A 15,900-nucleotide genomic window follows, 5' to 3' on the forward strand; every position below is an offset into this window, starting at 1 on the left:
CTATTACACCAGTTTTGCAAAATGGTCTTCTTTCCCCACTCAGTTTAACCATAAGCAAAAGATGACTTTTATCGGTGATATTTCTTTGCGCAGATTTTATCTTCTGAGTTGTAGTCTTCTCACATATTTGCTATCAAGATACCTTTTCCATATGGTGCATCAAATCGACTGTTTTGCAGAAATAGAAAGAGATGTACTGGAAATTAAGCAGTGATGATAGCAGTTATTTGCCATGTATCTTTTAAAATTGGTGTCCGTGTCCCATCCCGTCCCGTCCCGTCCCGGCTATGACAGCACTGTAACTTCTAAAATTCCTATTTAAAATCTTGCCGCTTAGTTTTTAAGTGGTGTAAAACCTGGAATAAATTTTGCTGCAGTCATGATAGCAGAGTGGCAGAGGAGGATCGCTCAGAGTACAGCAGCAACAGCCTCTCTGGTAACACTGTGTTATTCCCTGTAGGCCGTAACTCAAGTCATGAACAGAGATTTTAGTTTAAGCTTTTGGATATAGAATCTGAAAGAACGGATTCTTCTCTTTTCAGCAACATATGAACTTACAGTGATCTGCCCCTTTTTTCCAGACAGTCTGAGATGTATGTGACTGCCTTGCAAGAAGCATAGAAATTACTCACTAAGGTCAATGATATCGGTATATTATTGATGGCTTCTGTCTATTTAAATGGTACCTCAATGGTGAACTTGAGCAGTACGCCGGAGTCGTCAGCAGTTGCGGTACCACGGTGGACTCATAATCTGAGTGTAGTCGCGGTCAAAGACACACACACAGGCAGCTCTGAACCTTGAAAGTCGGGATCAAAAATAAAAAAGGGACAGTGCAAGTGCTGTCACTTGCAAGGAAAAAAAAATGAATCGGGAAGAATTTGGCATAGTCTCCATTTGAATTCTTCTGCTCTTGTTGTTTGACGCCGGAGATGCTGCTGCTTAAGAACTCCTTGAGAGATGTGAAAAGCCTGTAGCTTTGCACAGCCCTTTCAGTGCTGGCTTCGATTTTGCGCTAGTGCTTCGGCTAGTCCGTGGTTCCATTGTGGCCATCCATCGTCAGGTGGGAAGATGACTTCTGCTTTTGTATTACACCTGAGCATAAATGGCATGGACTTTTTTCCAGGCTTACAAGCGGGGTCAAGAAATAATTCTATGAAGAGATTACCACTGAACAGTGGTTAATTATAATTAGGCTGTAAGTAGTGATGAGCATAAAACACAAACTGACCTTTGAGATAGCTGTAATCCCAGGACAAACTTCACAACTCAGGCTGTGCATCTGTGAACTGTAGTAACAAACCTGCTTTGTTACAGAGCCCTCAGGGTGATGTTCAAACTTGCATAAAGGATTAATACCTTGCAGAAGCCCCATTTAAAAGGTTAAAAGTGGGACCTAAATGGTGCATAGAATATATGCTGCGTCTCTGTGGAGGACAGAAGCACACCTCAGATAATCAGTATCGTTTTATTGTAGCAGCTGAAGAGTAAAGAGACCTTTTGATGCTAATAGGAATTTTGACATGTACCTCAATGGAAATGGCTTTAAATGCCTGTCACAGACTACTTATATGGACATTCTTGAGATAAATTAGCCACTGGAAAATTGCTTCCAAAAGCAATATGTCAAACAACCCGTCATGCAGGAGGGGAAGATGTATAGTGTTTAAAGTCTAAGCTTAAAAGTAGCCCAGCTATGCCCTCCAGAGAAGGAGCCTGGGAAAACATCAGTCAGTTCTCGCCCACTGAGAATCTGGCGGAGGTTCTGTCTGTTGTTCCTTTCTTCATAGAAGAAATTATCTGAGGGTGTCATCTTTCATTTTAAAACCCTTTTTGGTTTTAAGCACTTTCTGGTATAGAGAAAGGCTTACAAATGTAACGGTTCTTCCACTATTCGCATGTGCCTAGATATGTAACATATACGTACATATACACATATGTATATATAACCAGATATGTAACATGTATAAAACAAATGCAAACACTGTATTTGTTTCATTCTTATGTTAAGTGGGAGGGAAGCAGGTTGACTCATGGTATTTTCGCTTGTGTGGGGTACACTAAACCATTGGAAAGACACCTAGAAGACAAGAATATTTCTGACATATTGCTGGGGAAAGTTGGAAGAACTTTAAAAAAAAATTATAACTGGTCTGAGGCTGTGACTATTGGAAGTAGTGGTAAAAGCTCTGTGAAAGCATCTATGTCAATGTAGAGTGCTTCTGAAAACCTTGCTGTGTACAATGGGCATAAATTGAAAGAATTGTTCTGCTCCTGCTCTTATTGTAAATAATAATGATAATATACTTCTGAATTGTATGTTTTCTGCAGAGCTCGCTTGACAATCAGTATTTCCAAATTCATTGCTCTGCTTTGTTAGCAGTTAGTGTAATCACAACTGAATTGGTTAAGCAAACAAAAAATGCCCTTCCTTTCTTTTTATAAAGCCAAGTATAAACTTGAAGCACAAGATAACAGTGAATCAAGCATAAGATGTTGTGGCTGAGACTATAACCAAGTAACCCTGATTTCAGTGCATGATACAGCAACTACTCAGATAGGTCTGACTGAATTTGAGAATATACATATTCATCATATGCTTGCTAATTAATAGAGCAATTACCTTGAAGATGGTCTGTGTTATCCACAGCTAAAACCAGGTATTGAATCAGCTCTTTATTGTATGTATTTGACAGTAGTTATTGCAGGAGATTTTTATCTCTTTCCTCCCCCCAGGTTTATATAAGTCTCTTTGGCAAAATAATAATTTCTGCCTTCATCTTTCTTTCACCTTAGACAGGATATTCCCACAGACACTGTCCGATCTAATTTCCATACAGCCACCACAGACACTTTTACATTTTAATTTGCATTCAACTGGCGGATGCAGCCTGCACAGAAGTATTTTGCATTTCGTACAACTTCATGGTAGCCTGCTCTCTTATTCTGTGTTTATCTTGGGGGAAAAATAATGACAAGCTTCCCTTTTAAAACTGACATTTTATTTTCTTTGGAAGGAAAACAGTATATTTGGCTTCAATAGAAAATGCTTATTGTTCCTCTGGAAACCGCAGTCTCCCATTCTATTCCACCTTTTCTGCTGTAAACCACCTTGGGTTTTTTTAGTCATAAAATAAATTTATCACTCCTGCCTGCATCCGTTTCTTGCTATGAATTTGGATGGAGAAAATATGATTTTCTCCAATGTGTACTTTAGCCTTCTTTGTACCCTATTTCAAAAGATCCATTCAAGGATACCATAATGCAATTATTTTTGTTTTCTAAGATGACATCTTTCTTAATAGAATTATATATCCTACAAAATCGTAATCAGGGTACTGAATGAATTTTCCTTTTTGTCTGTTTAGTGCGACTTAACAAATTCAACATGAACCTTCTCAGAACTGAGCTAGTGATTGTGTTAGTTTTTTGGTTCACTGTATTAACCTGTAAGCAGCACTATGTGCTTTAGTTTTCTGTTTCTTTCTGTAAAGTATATTCAGGTATTGGCAACACTGCAACGTAGTGGTTACAAAGTTAGAGATTATTTTGCTTACTACTGCTCCAGGGATACCAGCACTAGCTAATGTGATGGTATCGGTGGAAGTGACAAAAATTCCACAGGATTGCATAAGCGACTGAACTCTGCCATCTAGGTTAAATAAAATGTCGGGGAACGGCAAAGTGCATCACATTGTCAATAGTCTTCGTTTGTGTCTGGTGTGTTGGTATTTGCAGTGATGAAGCTCCAGGCAGCCAGTTGGTTACAGATAAGTTTCACATTGACTGGGACTCAGTGCTTGTCAACTCTGATAATGTCATCGTAGCTCGATTTGATGGCAGAGGGAGTGGATTTCAAGGCCTTAAGATTCTACAGGAGGTCCACCGATGCTTAGGATCCGTGGAAGTGAAGGACCAAATAGCAGCCGTAGAGTACGTATGTGCAAACTTTTCTTCTCTTTTACTCTGCTTCCACCTTGATGAATAAGCATTTTTAACTGAAACTACCTAGAATGTTTTCTTTGCATAGTGAATACAGTTAATGTTTATTTTTAATGCAGTTGCAAATTTTTAAACAGTGATCTTTTTATTTCAAACAGCAAATAAAAGATCAAAGAGGTGTTTGCTTTTTGTGATGGTGATTCTCTTTGATAAAGCTGTCTTTCTGTGTGCAATCTAAATATGCCATCTGAGCTAATTCATATTTGTCTATATTCCTTAGGAAAATTTATTGCAGTGCACATGTTGATGTTTAAATGCATTTGTATTACAATATTTTAGGTTTATATGAGAGGATACTGCTCTCATTTGCACCACAGAGCTCTGGAGTAATCAGACAAAGCAAATGGAGTTATAATCGTGTAAATGAGAGCAAAATTTGGGCAAATGCCTGTTATATGCATTATCATTCTTAGACTGATATAAATCCAGCAGCCGCAGAAAAGAGTCATTTCCGTCTGTGGAGTAATCACACGTGGCTTTGACAACACTCTTTACTCAGGAAGCACATGTCAAAATGGCTAATATCAGGGTCTGGATGGGCTTTTTCTAGGGATTCTCAAGGAAAGACAGATTTTAAGCCAGATATTTTATCTTTCTTTTTTTTTCTTCTTTTGAAAGGGGTTGACGCTTCAACCATTGCACGAGTAGGCAGCTGTCTCTGACATGTCATACCTTGGCAATAGGGCTCCTAGTGTGCTTGTTGGTCAGGAATGGTCTGCGTTGAGCAGAGCAATTCAAGGTGACCCTTGGGAAGGGGCCATCAGAAGTGGGCCATCCGCTGTGCTGCGAGAACTGAGCTCTCTGCTCGGATGCTACGATGTTTTAGGCTACATTACATCTGGCCTCTTTTTTGGATGCACTGCATGGGAAAAAGGGAATGTGCCCTTGGCTGTGAGGAGGTACTGCAGCTGATTTTTGTCTCCTCAAAAGCACTTGGATTTTGCCCTCGGGTTGTTCTGTCTTTTCTGTATAAAATCCACCATTGCTGATTGATGGTGGCCTTGATGAGAGAATGAATTGTGTGGAAAATTATCTAGATTCTAGAAGTTGCATTCATCTTGCCTGCCTTTAGCTGTTGAAAAAACTAGGCACCTGGTGAAAGCCAGTCATTTAAGTTCTGGTCAGTGGAAAATCCTTGCATTTCTGGAGGGTGATTCACCCCAGACTGAGAGAGTTTTGCAGTATGGGTAGGAGGAATGGCTCTTTGAGGGTGTCTCTCTTCTTTCTTCTAACTGAAGAGCAGCTGTAAATGGGCAATTTAGACTAGATGCTCAAATTCAGATACCTAAAGTGAGGTGAGATGAGTCCAGTGCTGTCTGCCATATAGAGAGGAAATTAGAAAGCAAATGACATTTCTCAGTGCAATAATACTTTTATTGGTATAATTTGTTCTTCCACCTGATCTGCGTGTGTGACAATTCCTTAACGTACAGATAATTTTCTTTATATACTAGATTAAACAAGTAAAATTCACCATTTTACTTTACCAAAGTAAAAAAAAACCCTTTTTTTTCTTGCAGATCACTGTTGAAACAGCCCTTCATTGATCCTAAGAGACTGAGTATATTTGGAAAGGTAATGTGCAAAATAGCAGGATGTATCATCATGATTCTTTAAGAACATAAGCACATACTATCAGTTCATAAACAAACATATTTAACTATTTTCCTAAGAAAATTTCATTTATTAAAAGAGGGGAAAAACCCTGCCATAACTTACTCTATGTTCTGTATATTCTGAACAGGTATTTGAGATTAATCAGATCAGTTTTATGGCACTGCAGTATTTGTGTTTCAGAATCTTCAGAAGAAAGTATTTATCTGCTTTGATTAGAAATTTTAATATGGGGATAGATTTTGTGAAAGTTTTTTCCTTACACTTCTACGTTTGGGCTGCCGTTAAATTGACAACGTCCTTCTAATACAACTTTTATATCTGAATGTTTTACTGACCCTTGAAGTTAGCTGAGGTACAGCCCTATGGTACCGTCAACAACTTCCTCTGTGTGCCATCTGCTAGAAATCTTGTCGTTGCTATTTTGTCAGCTGGCTTCGCTGTGTGGTGTTTCATTGCCTCTAGCATGAGATAGAACAAGGCAAAGGCTTAACCTTTGGTAACAAACCGAATAGCAGTTTACTGATGTCTATTGAAAAACAGCAATTGGAAACACCACATAATTGCTGCTGCTTCTATGCGCTAGCATGCACAACCTTTTTTTTTTTTTTTTTTTTTAAAAAAAAAAGTGTTTTCTTAAAAACGAAGATGTTTTGTGCCTTTGACCTCAAATCAACAACAAAGCATGATCGGGTACCCAGATAAACCCCCCAGTCATCAGTTATAAGAGCAGCATGTGTTCCACTATGAAACCCCTTAGTTCCCACCCACACTCAGCTACTGACTTGCTGGGTGGCCTCGGCCAACGCATTTACCAGCGCGTCTCTGTCTGAAGGCGTGATGAGAATATTCATATTTACCTCCTGTATGGTAGCATTTTGAGAACTAATTGATGTTTGTCAAGTGTAGTGAAAATGAAGTACTATTATTAGCATTCCACATGAAACTGATCTTCCTCAAAGATTTGAGCTCCTGCCACACTCCTTGAGCTAAAGAAATTCTCCTTGCAAGAATAGCAGTAGCATCAAACCCTGTATTCGGTTCATAGGGCAGTGGCCAGAGATTTTTCAGTGAGGATGTGTAAGTAGGGCTGATTCTATCCACCAGATGGTCTTCGCAGACATTCCTGTTCAGGTTTTAGTGCCCACTACCAACGTATATGAAAGTACACATGCATATAAGCATCTACACTTCTCTATATCCTCTTCACACAAATGACTGAAAATGTTATTTCTGAAATGAAATCACTGAGCACCCTGAATTGCTCACTTGCTTCTGACTTCAGAAATTCTTTTAATTACCACTTGAAAATTTCCACTTGTTTTCGGTAGGAGATTCAGCAGCATCTTGTTTCCTGACAGTGACATGATGAGACAGTTGCCATAGACCATATATGTAAACGTGGTTTTACATATCTGCCAAAGGCTACCCCCCAACATTTTTTTTTCTTTCACAAGGTATTATTGATGATGGTGTTCCTGCATTTATTTTCTGGAAGAAAGATTGAGGAATGAAAAGCAGAAATATGAGAAAGCAAAGAGCAAAAACTGGGAAGTTCGATAAGCTTCAATGCTGCTTTGAATTCAGGGAAATTTACCCTTCCAAGTTAACCTCTCAGAGTTGTTTTCTACTGTGAAACAAAAATTCATAAAGTTTAAAAGTCAGTTTTACAATTAGGAAAAAAAAGTCTATTTAACATCTTCCTAGGGTTAATTGTATTTCCCTCTACTCTGCTTATTTTAGAGTCAATTAAAAATCTTCTTTAAAATTCCTTTCCTTTCTACTATGTACAAGGTGATAGAAAAATTCTCTTTTTTTATTATTTCTATGCATTCAATTGGGCTTACTGATGGAAATAGAATGTATGCTATGCTTGAAAATAAGATGGCTTTGGAATTGCTTAATGCTGGTCCCATAAAGCTGGGCTCGTGCACACTGTCATGGAGATCTTTAAGAGGTTTTAGAACTACACAGAACTAAAATTCTTGTCACAATCAGTAATGTAAACTAGGCACGAGACTAACAAGATTGTCCAGAAGGGCGCAGTGTGGAAAATACCTACTTCTGACTGCCAGGAAATCTGCCAATGCCACCTTGCTTGTCTCTGTGAGGGGTACAAGCCCAAGTGATGCATGATCCAAGGGCCTGTCTGAGTGCTTACACAGTGAATTGTGTTTCCGTGTAGTTTGTGGTTTTGTCATGGAAGTAGAAAGACAGCTTGAAAATAAGTTGCAACTTCACAGCCAACCAGCTTCTTGAAAACGCAGCAATTAGGTTGTAACCAGAGAGATCCAACCGGTGCGTGAGGCACCATGTATCCTCTCAGCAGAACATGTGAACTATTTTCTGCATTGTCATTGTGAAGCACTTCTGAAAATGTGATCTCACTGTGTAATGTTTTTGTCCTGGAAAGCCTGGCTGGAAGCAAGGGCGCAAGCACAAAGGAGAGAAATTCCCAGGAGAACTAAACCAAGCTCTTAATGAATACAAGGCATAAATAATAAATAAGCTGGCAATAGCTATCCTAGGATTAAAATTGTGCTGTGGAGCTACTGGGAAGGACACAAACAGAATATTAAACAAAAGCAAAAGTAGAGAACCCAGAGGCAGAGGAAAGTTGCTATTCTCTTAAACTCTTTGAATTATACGAGTTATCGGTGCCCACTCAGAAATTCTTTCTTAGGAGAAATCTACTCCTGCCCATGGACAATTCTGGGTGGCTCTTGGCCTTCTGGGGTAGAATTTCTATGAGAAAGGGATAACTCAGTTCCTCACGCTCCCTTGAAAATCCAGCGCTTATTCTGTATTTCCTTTACTGTGTCCATTTGTATTTTCTATAGCTTAATTCCAAAGAACACTCCTCTTTGCTTATTTTTCATAACTAAGTTTAAAGGCTTTTCCGATATTCCCGTTCTTCCACAGAAATCATCTATTCAGTAAATATTTAGGCATGAAGAAAAGGAGCAAGCAGGATTCAAAAAAGTCCATGAGAAAACCCTGTGAGCATTTGACGCACAATATTCTTTTTGGGGGTTGGCTGGCGTTTTATATTTTTCTTCTCGCTGTCATGGGACAATTTCTTCTTCCTGCAGTGTGTTGTGCCAAACACAAAACAATAACAACAACAATACCTGCAAAAATCAATTTTCCAGCACTGAAGAAGGGAAAGCAAAGATGGCAAATAGAGAAATTTGAAGAGCCCATAATATATGAGAAAAGCATTGATCCCAGACTCCACAATTCAGAATTTTATTTTCTATGGGTCTAGAATGATTATAGGTGTACAGATATGCATTGCCAGTGTCATTCGAAAGAAATCTGTGCTCTCAAGTTAAAGCTTTCGTGTTTTCATGCAAAGCAAAGCTTTCACGACTCTCTTTTGTGTCACAACTCTTCCTGGGGAGGTGTATTACAGACTTTGCAGCGGAGATGATGAAGAGATGTGCCACAAGGACAGATAAACGTGGTGAGGCAAGGAGAGAGCTCCCCCCCTACTGCATCATCTCTCCCAGCTCCTTCATGCCGTCTGTTCTCCGTTCTTTTTAACGCAGCTGCCTGATGGGTGCTCTTGTGGCCAGAGAGTGCATCCAGAGATTAGCATAATATTGAGCAATGTAGCTACATACAGCTCTTATTTCTGCAAAGCAGTGCAGAATCTGTACCTCTCTGCGGGATGTTTGACAACGCTGCAGCAGAAACCTCTTTAATAGCAATAGGATTCAATCTGAAGGTTCAAGTGTCAGGGGGAGGACATACTGCAATCACTTCACAGGTTTCCTCCATACCTGTACTGTCTGTCCTGTCAGCAAAACGCTCAGCGTATCCTGGTAATTAGCAAATATGTACATTAAATATACTGAAAACTTAATACGAATCTTCCTGTCTAGGCTGTGTTCCCAAAAGCTGTACCTTTGTTTTTTATTGTAGGTTGGGTTTTTTTTCCTGTAATTTTCAAATCTTTTACTAACTATAGGCTAGTCTGCCATGACGGAATTATGGAGTTTAAATTGAAACATACTCATTATTATTAATTGTAAGGTTTAAAGATCTTGACCAGGCCAGATGAGATCTTTATTCAGTCTGAACTATAGGTTTGCATTTCTTTTAAAAGCAATTCTTGCAGATATAAATACATACTGTAAAATGATACCACCAGATTAGCACAATGGCCTTTAACTTTATTGTTCCTATGAAGAAATGAATAAACAAAAATCTCAGTATCATTTCCGTTGTTAGGGGTACGGTGGCTACATCGCATCAATGATCCTGAAATCCAGTGAACGGCTCTTCAAGTGTGGAGCTGTGGTGGCACCAATTACAGATATGAAGTTGTATGGTGAGTATTTCCTGCCCTACACCTGTGTGGTAGTCTGTTCAAAACATCCGTTGTTCATGGAGCTACTATTCATTTTAACTAAGGGCAGATAATGTACCAATATCAACTAGGTTTCACCTCACTGTCTCGTTCTCTTCTTTAAATGAAAGGGCAGCCAACACCGGGACAGTTTACCAAAACAGGCAATGGATATGTTATTGTTAACACCACTGATTTTTGCAACGTAGTTGTATTTCCCACTTCCCACTGATATTCAGGCAGGTATGCCATTTCCTAAGAATCCTTTAGGTATATCAACCTGAATCAAAACTTCTAATCGGAATGAATTTTTTAAAGTTAGTGGTGAATTCCTTACAATATCAACCATGTCCTCATTCAATCACAGGATATTTGATTCTTCATGTGAAGTATTGGGTATGGGCTATGGACTGCGGGCTCTGATACACAGGAAATCAGACTTTAATGATCTAGGGGGGCTTGGGGGGGGGGAGTTTCAACCATTTAAAAATTGTTTTAAATGGTACATTCTGGTTTTAGAGGAACATCTCCTTGTTGACTTAAAGGCTTAAATAGCTTCTCCTGACTCTAGGTCAGAACTGATGAGTATCAAAATAGAAGTAATTTTGACAAATTCACAAGTTTTTGTTCTTACTTTCACAGCATCAGCTTTTTCAGAAAGGTACCTTGGTATTCCATCAAAAGAGGAAAATACCTATCAGGTAAGTTTGCATAAACAGGTAAGTTAAAATGAGTTTTACCCTGAAAATGCAGTTCAGTTACACCTTTGTGTGTGTTTGTTTGCTAGGCATCCAGCGTATTACACAATCTTCATGGTTTAAAAGAAGCGAATTTGCTAATAGTTCACGGGACAGCTGATAGTAAGTATTTACAGATGCAATTACATTTGGCGTCAGAATTTTTAATAGGCGGACATTCAGAGACAGGTTAGGTGCACACCTAGCAAGTACATGTTTAGTTTCCTTATCTCTCCCATATGATTTTTAATTTTATGTCAATTGTCACTTCTAACTCTGAACTGGTAATGCTTTTCTTTGCTGAATATTTGTACCTTTTAGGTGGTGTATGTTCTAATTTGCTTAAATCTTGTGGACTACTGTCTTGCTAGTGAAAGGTATTATATGAATTATTAATAGAACAACATACATTTTTAATGGTATTTAAATTCATAGAGATTCTGCAATTGAAGAAAGAGTTATCACTACAGTTGGTGAAATACAGCACCAAACAGGAAGTTAAACTTTTCAGCTAATTAATTACAAGACAGTGCCAAAGCACCTGAAGCTGAAGCTATAGGGAACCTTTTAATAGCATCAATGCTTTTAGCAGTACCTTAAGGCAGAGGATGAGTAAAAGAGAACAAGTTCCAGCAATTTAAATTGAATCATAAGGTGTGTCAATCAAGAGAGAAATTGTAACTACGGATTTAAATTTAACTGCAGTACACTTTTCTGAACTTTCTTAAGTGATGTAGATCTCAAGAACGAGCCATGATGCAGGCACAAATTACAGGGCTGCAACAAGCTCCTCTCTACAGATTCACACTCATACTTCTTCCCCTGGCATTTTCCTGGTGAAGGGGCGATAATACAAGGTTTCTTACTCCTCAGTCTGGAGGGATAAGCACCTTGCACTGACGAGGGCTGAGGTGAGAGTGCCCGCACGCATAGTTGGCACAGTGAGGATGGCACCCGCCAGCCTGTCACCCCTGTCACAACTTGTCAAACTCGTGTTACGGTTCCCAAGTGCAATCAGAGGGGTGCAAACACTGTCCAGTGTTTCTTCCCAGAGCAGGGGGGAGAGAGACAGAGGAGATATACTGGGTGACTGAGCAGGCATGAGGATCTCAGACTTTGCTGATTGCAAAAGGCAGCAGCAATTTCTGCCCCTCTGAACTCGGCACTGGAGGGAATTGGGATTCTGAGAGATGTCTGAGCAATAGAGCGCGTTCAAATCTAGGACTCTGATTGCCTGCTGCCCTTGCTTAATGTCACGTCTAGGGACACCACCCAGCCCACTTTGCAGCATAAGCTCTGGAGGGTTAGGTTAGGACATGGTAATAAAGTTGCCTGGTTTTACCACACAAAGTTTAAGTTACTGATATGTTGCAGAAAGTCCATTAACTAAAGACGTATGGGCTGTAATAACCCTGTGCAAGCAGTAGAAAATCCAATGTGCTTTGCTGTAACACTATTATAAACCGTCATGATGTTCAAACAGAATGGTTTTACACACATCTGAACTATCGGAGTGCGTGTAAATGAAGGGTAGAGAGAGGAGTCCTCACAGAGTGCCTGGAAAGCCTGGCTTCCCTTGGGGCTTCCAGCTCCTTCTCCAAAACCTCTGCTCTTACAGCCGGCATTGGTGTTACTGGTGGGGCTGTGCGCTTCTGACCAGAAAGATAGTCATCTTCAGATCCGGTAATTACAGAGATTTGAAATGCTTTCAGTCCAAGCTGCTCAATATATAAGCATTTCATACTAACTTAGCTTTTTCTAATAGTATCCAAATCTTGTTGTCTTGCAGCTAAAGTCCACTTCCAGCATTCAGCGGAATTAATTAAACATCTAATTAAAGCTGGAGTTAATTACACTATGCAGGTATGTGCAGCTGTGACATTTTCTATAAACGTAGTTCAACATTTAACCTCATATTGCTATTTATTCCCTGAGAAGGACCCTCCCTCCCACAATGCACCAGTATTACCTCAGTTGGCAGTTAGAATTCCATTTAATACCATTTTCCTCAGTGTTAGTATGGACGTCAAGAACCGTATCTTCTTCTTGTTCTTCTGGGCTCTTTCTCCTGTCTTGCGTCTTTATTTTTCCCACCCGTTTATCCTACAATGCTATACAAAGTGCTTTAGAGTCCATATGCACTCTTTGTAATATGGTGATATCACTATTTTAGTCTCTTTTTACCTAAAAAGGTATTGGGTTACATGAAACTAATTTCTCCTTATTTTCAACATTTAAATTTATTAAAAGGCAAGAGCACTGTTCCCTCTCTCCACAGCCGTACAGAGGGTGAGGGTGCTGTGGGGGACAGGCTTGGGAGAGCAGGACAGGGTGTGCTGCTGACATACAGACTTGCCTGTCACCCACCCTGGAGCACGTGGATGTTGCTGGTCAAGAGTTCTGATGGCATTCACCCTCTAGAGTATCTTAGATGACGTGGATTTGGGTCACTCCTCCAATTATCTCTGATGTTACACATTGCAAACCTCCACCTTAACAAACCTTAGGTGAACCTGTAGTTTTCACAGAAGCATCTGAACTCACGGCAAGGAGGAGATGGTAACAAGGAGGTTTGCATCACTTATGAATGGAAAAAGACTTTATGTGTGAAATCTGAGTGGGGCAGTATCAGTTCCTGGTGTCCCTGTGGTCTCAGCTGAGGTGATGTGAAAGGCCTGTTGAACAGGTCTCATGCAACCTTGCGATAACCTGAGCCTGAGGAAGCAGCTGAAGCTTTTTGCCTCAGGCCACCACAAGTCTCTTGTCCTAAATCCTGTGGCCTGGATTTCTTCATTTGGCCTGCAAATTTTTGTTCAGCCTCACTTGGGAGAAATTTCCAATGGAATTTGAATTAAAAGAGAAAAATGCCCACATCCACCCCAGGAGAGAGAAATGACGGGCTTTAGATAAGATAGGAGGATAGTTAAAAATATGAATAAAAAGGTTTTTCACCGAACACTTGGAAGCTGAGATATTGAGAGGTCCCTAAAAGCATGCGGTAATTAATCCTCATTGACGTTAATGGGATTTGGATGCCTAGATGCTATTGAAAATTCCAACTAAGTAAACTGTTGTAAGCACAATGAGTGAGAACATAAATTTTTTCACTTCTGCAGATCCCACTGCAGTGGTTGTTTTATGTAAGTTCAAATTCCAAGAGAATGAGTTTTAGTTTGAGTTTTATTAGCTTTCCTTGATGCCATAAAACTAATGTTATCATCCTGTTGTCATCTAAAACATTTTGAAGATCAGAGAAAAAAAATTAGAGCCCAAGATGTTTGAAAAGCCTTTAACAAACTATTTACTTTTTTCCTTTCTCCTCTGCCAGATCTACCCGGATGAAGGTCATAACATTGCTTCTGAGAAAAGCAAATATCACCTTTACAGCACAATCCTTGGGTTTTTTAGTGCTTGTTTAAAGGAGGAGACACCAATTTTACCACAGGAACCTGAAGAGGATGAATAAGGAAGCCTATTTGTGTAGTACTGAAGGGGACTTACTTTGCGGCTCAATAAAACCTTAAATAAAAGTGACTGTAAGATTGCAGATTCTGCAGAAGCTCAAGGGCAGCTAAAGGATATCACAGTGGAACAGCACATTTACAGACAATGAGCTAATAAACTGGAATTCGACTACAAAGTCCAAACATATTACCAAGGGACAAAACCTTTACCTTTGTGGAAGGTCAACAGTTGGTTACAGTTTCCTGGAAGAACTTAGTTTTGCATAAGTGTAGGGTTAGTGCATGTTTGTTATGTTAAGCCTCACTGTTGGTTCTGTAAGTGGTTGCTCGTCTTTTAATTTAAATGCACATCTTTATTCATCTTTGCATAATGCACAACCTATCATAAATATTATGGCCACTAATATTTTAAAAGGTGAGCTGCAACCTAACACTTTACTGTAATGTTACAATAAGTGCAATTCTTTCGCTGTCTATTATACATAAGAAACCACAGAGATAATAAAGGGCACGATATTTTCTCTAGTTTCTGCTTAAAGGGGATATATTGTCTAGTGCATCATATAACATTGATATTGAAAATGATTTTTTCCCAATATCAGCATTTACTATTATTACTGTACCTACTAGTAACCAATAAGGGACTTCTTGGTAGTGTACTCTTGGTCTTTATGTATATGCCCAGGACTCCCTAAGCAGAAAACCTTTCTGAGGTTGAAGAATTTTTTCCAAGACATAATTAAAAGCTGTATTTAAAACAATATCTGCAATTGAAACCTTTCCCCAGTCCAAAATGTATCTATTGTTTCCTTAAAATATGTTTGGGTTGTGTTTTGGTATTGTTTATAGTAGTTAATAGTTTGCTGGTTACACTCTAATTTTAGAATATGCTTCTTTGTCACATGTAAATTAGATACATAAATATTAAATTATAGTTTCAGATAAAGAAAATTTATTAACAATGTATAAAGCCACTGAGTAATACTTCACTCCTCAAATGAAAGCATATTTTGTATAGTGCATCTTCCTTTTCTTCCATCGGGTCTCAGATGTAATTCTAATGTTCATCAAGGTGGCCACGTAGCTGGAACACTCCATGAGTTTTTATTCCAGGGAAGCTCATTAAGTCTGTTGGGACAGGATTTAGATTCAACAGCATCACAAAGAAATGAAATGTTTTTCATTCAAGGCAAAGGAAGCTCCTGACAAGTTAAATTTTATTATTTATTCAGAGGGTGAGCCCCTCATACATCCATTTATTTGCCAAGGTGAATTACAGCAATAGCAATTGAAACTATGAAATAAACAAGGCAGCCAGTTTGGGTTTACAGAATATTAACTCTGATCACTGAAATCAAGTACAATGCTGACTTAATTTAAGGTATCTTCCTGAAGGTATGTGAAAACTCTTGACAGATGCTGCGCCACTTACATGAGAATAGCTGTAGTTTTTTCTTTCTGGATATATTCCAAATACTTTCCTACCCAATTAAGGTTTTGTTTCTTGCAAGATTAAAAAGAAAGTAATTTTTTGAAGGTAACTTATGCTATTTAAGATGCAAAGTTCTGCATATTTTATGAAGAATGGGAATTGTTTTTAATGTAATCAAAAATCACCTGAAGCTTTTTACTCATTACTTTCTTCTGGAATATTTTCTTTCACGGTTAGCATTTTTTTACGATGCAAATAATTAATTTGTCTGAAAGGTGTGGTTTTATGGAACACTGG

The 15,900-nt window shown here is 38.9% G+C and overlaps 1 protein-coding gene across 1 annotated transcript in view; it reads left to right on the top strand.

Moving 5' to 3' along the window:
• DPP10 (dipeptidyl-peptidase 10 (non-functional)) overlaps positions 1-15,135 on the top strand; it is a 249,825-nt gene extending 234,690 nt beyond the window's left edge. The window contains exons 19-25 of the mRNA XM_009887247.1: positions 3,739-3,933; positions 5,523-5,577; positions 9,853-9,952; positions 10,613-10,671; positions 10,758-10,830; positions 12,497-12,570; positions 14,036-15,135. Coding sequence (XP_009885549.1) covers positions 3,739-3,933; positions 5,523-5,577; positions 9,853-9,952; positions 10,613-10,671; positions 10,758-10,830; positions 12,497-12,570; positions 14,036-14,173 — 694 coding nt within the window. The 3' untranslated portion in view covers positions 14,174-15,135. The remainder of the gene's footprint in view (positions 1-3,738; positions 3,934-5,522; positions 5,578-9,852; positions 9,953-10,612; positions 10,672-10,757; positions 10,831-12,496; positions 12,571-14,035) is intronic.
• Positions 15,136-15,900: the final 765 nt, after the last annotated feature.

Source organism: Charadrius vociferus, unplaced genomic scaffold (assembly GCF_000708025.1).
Source record: "Charadrius vociferus isolate BGI_N301 unplaced genomic scaffold, ASM70802v2 scaffold385, whole genome shotgun sequence".
NCBI lineage: Eukaryota > Metazoa > Chordata > Aves > Charadriiformes > Charadriidae > Charadrius > Charadrius vociferus.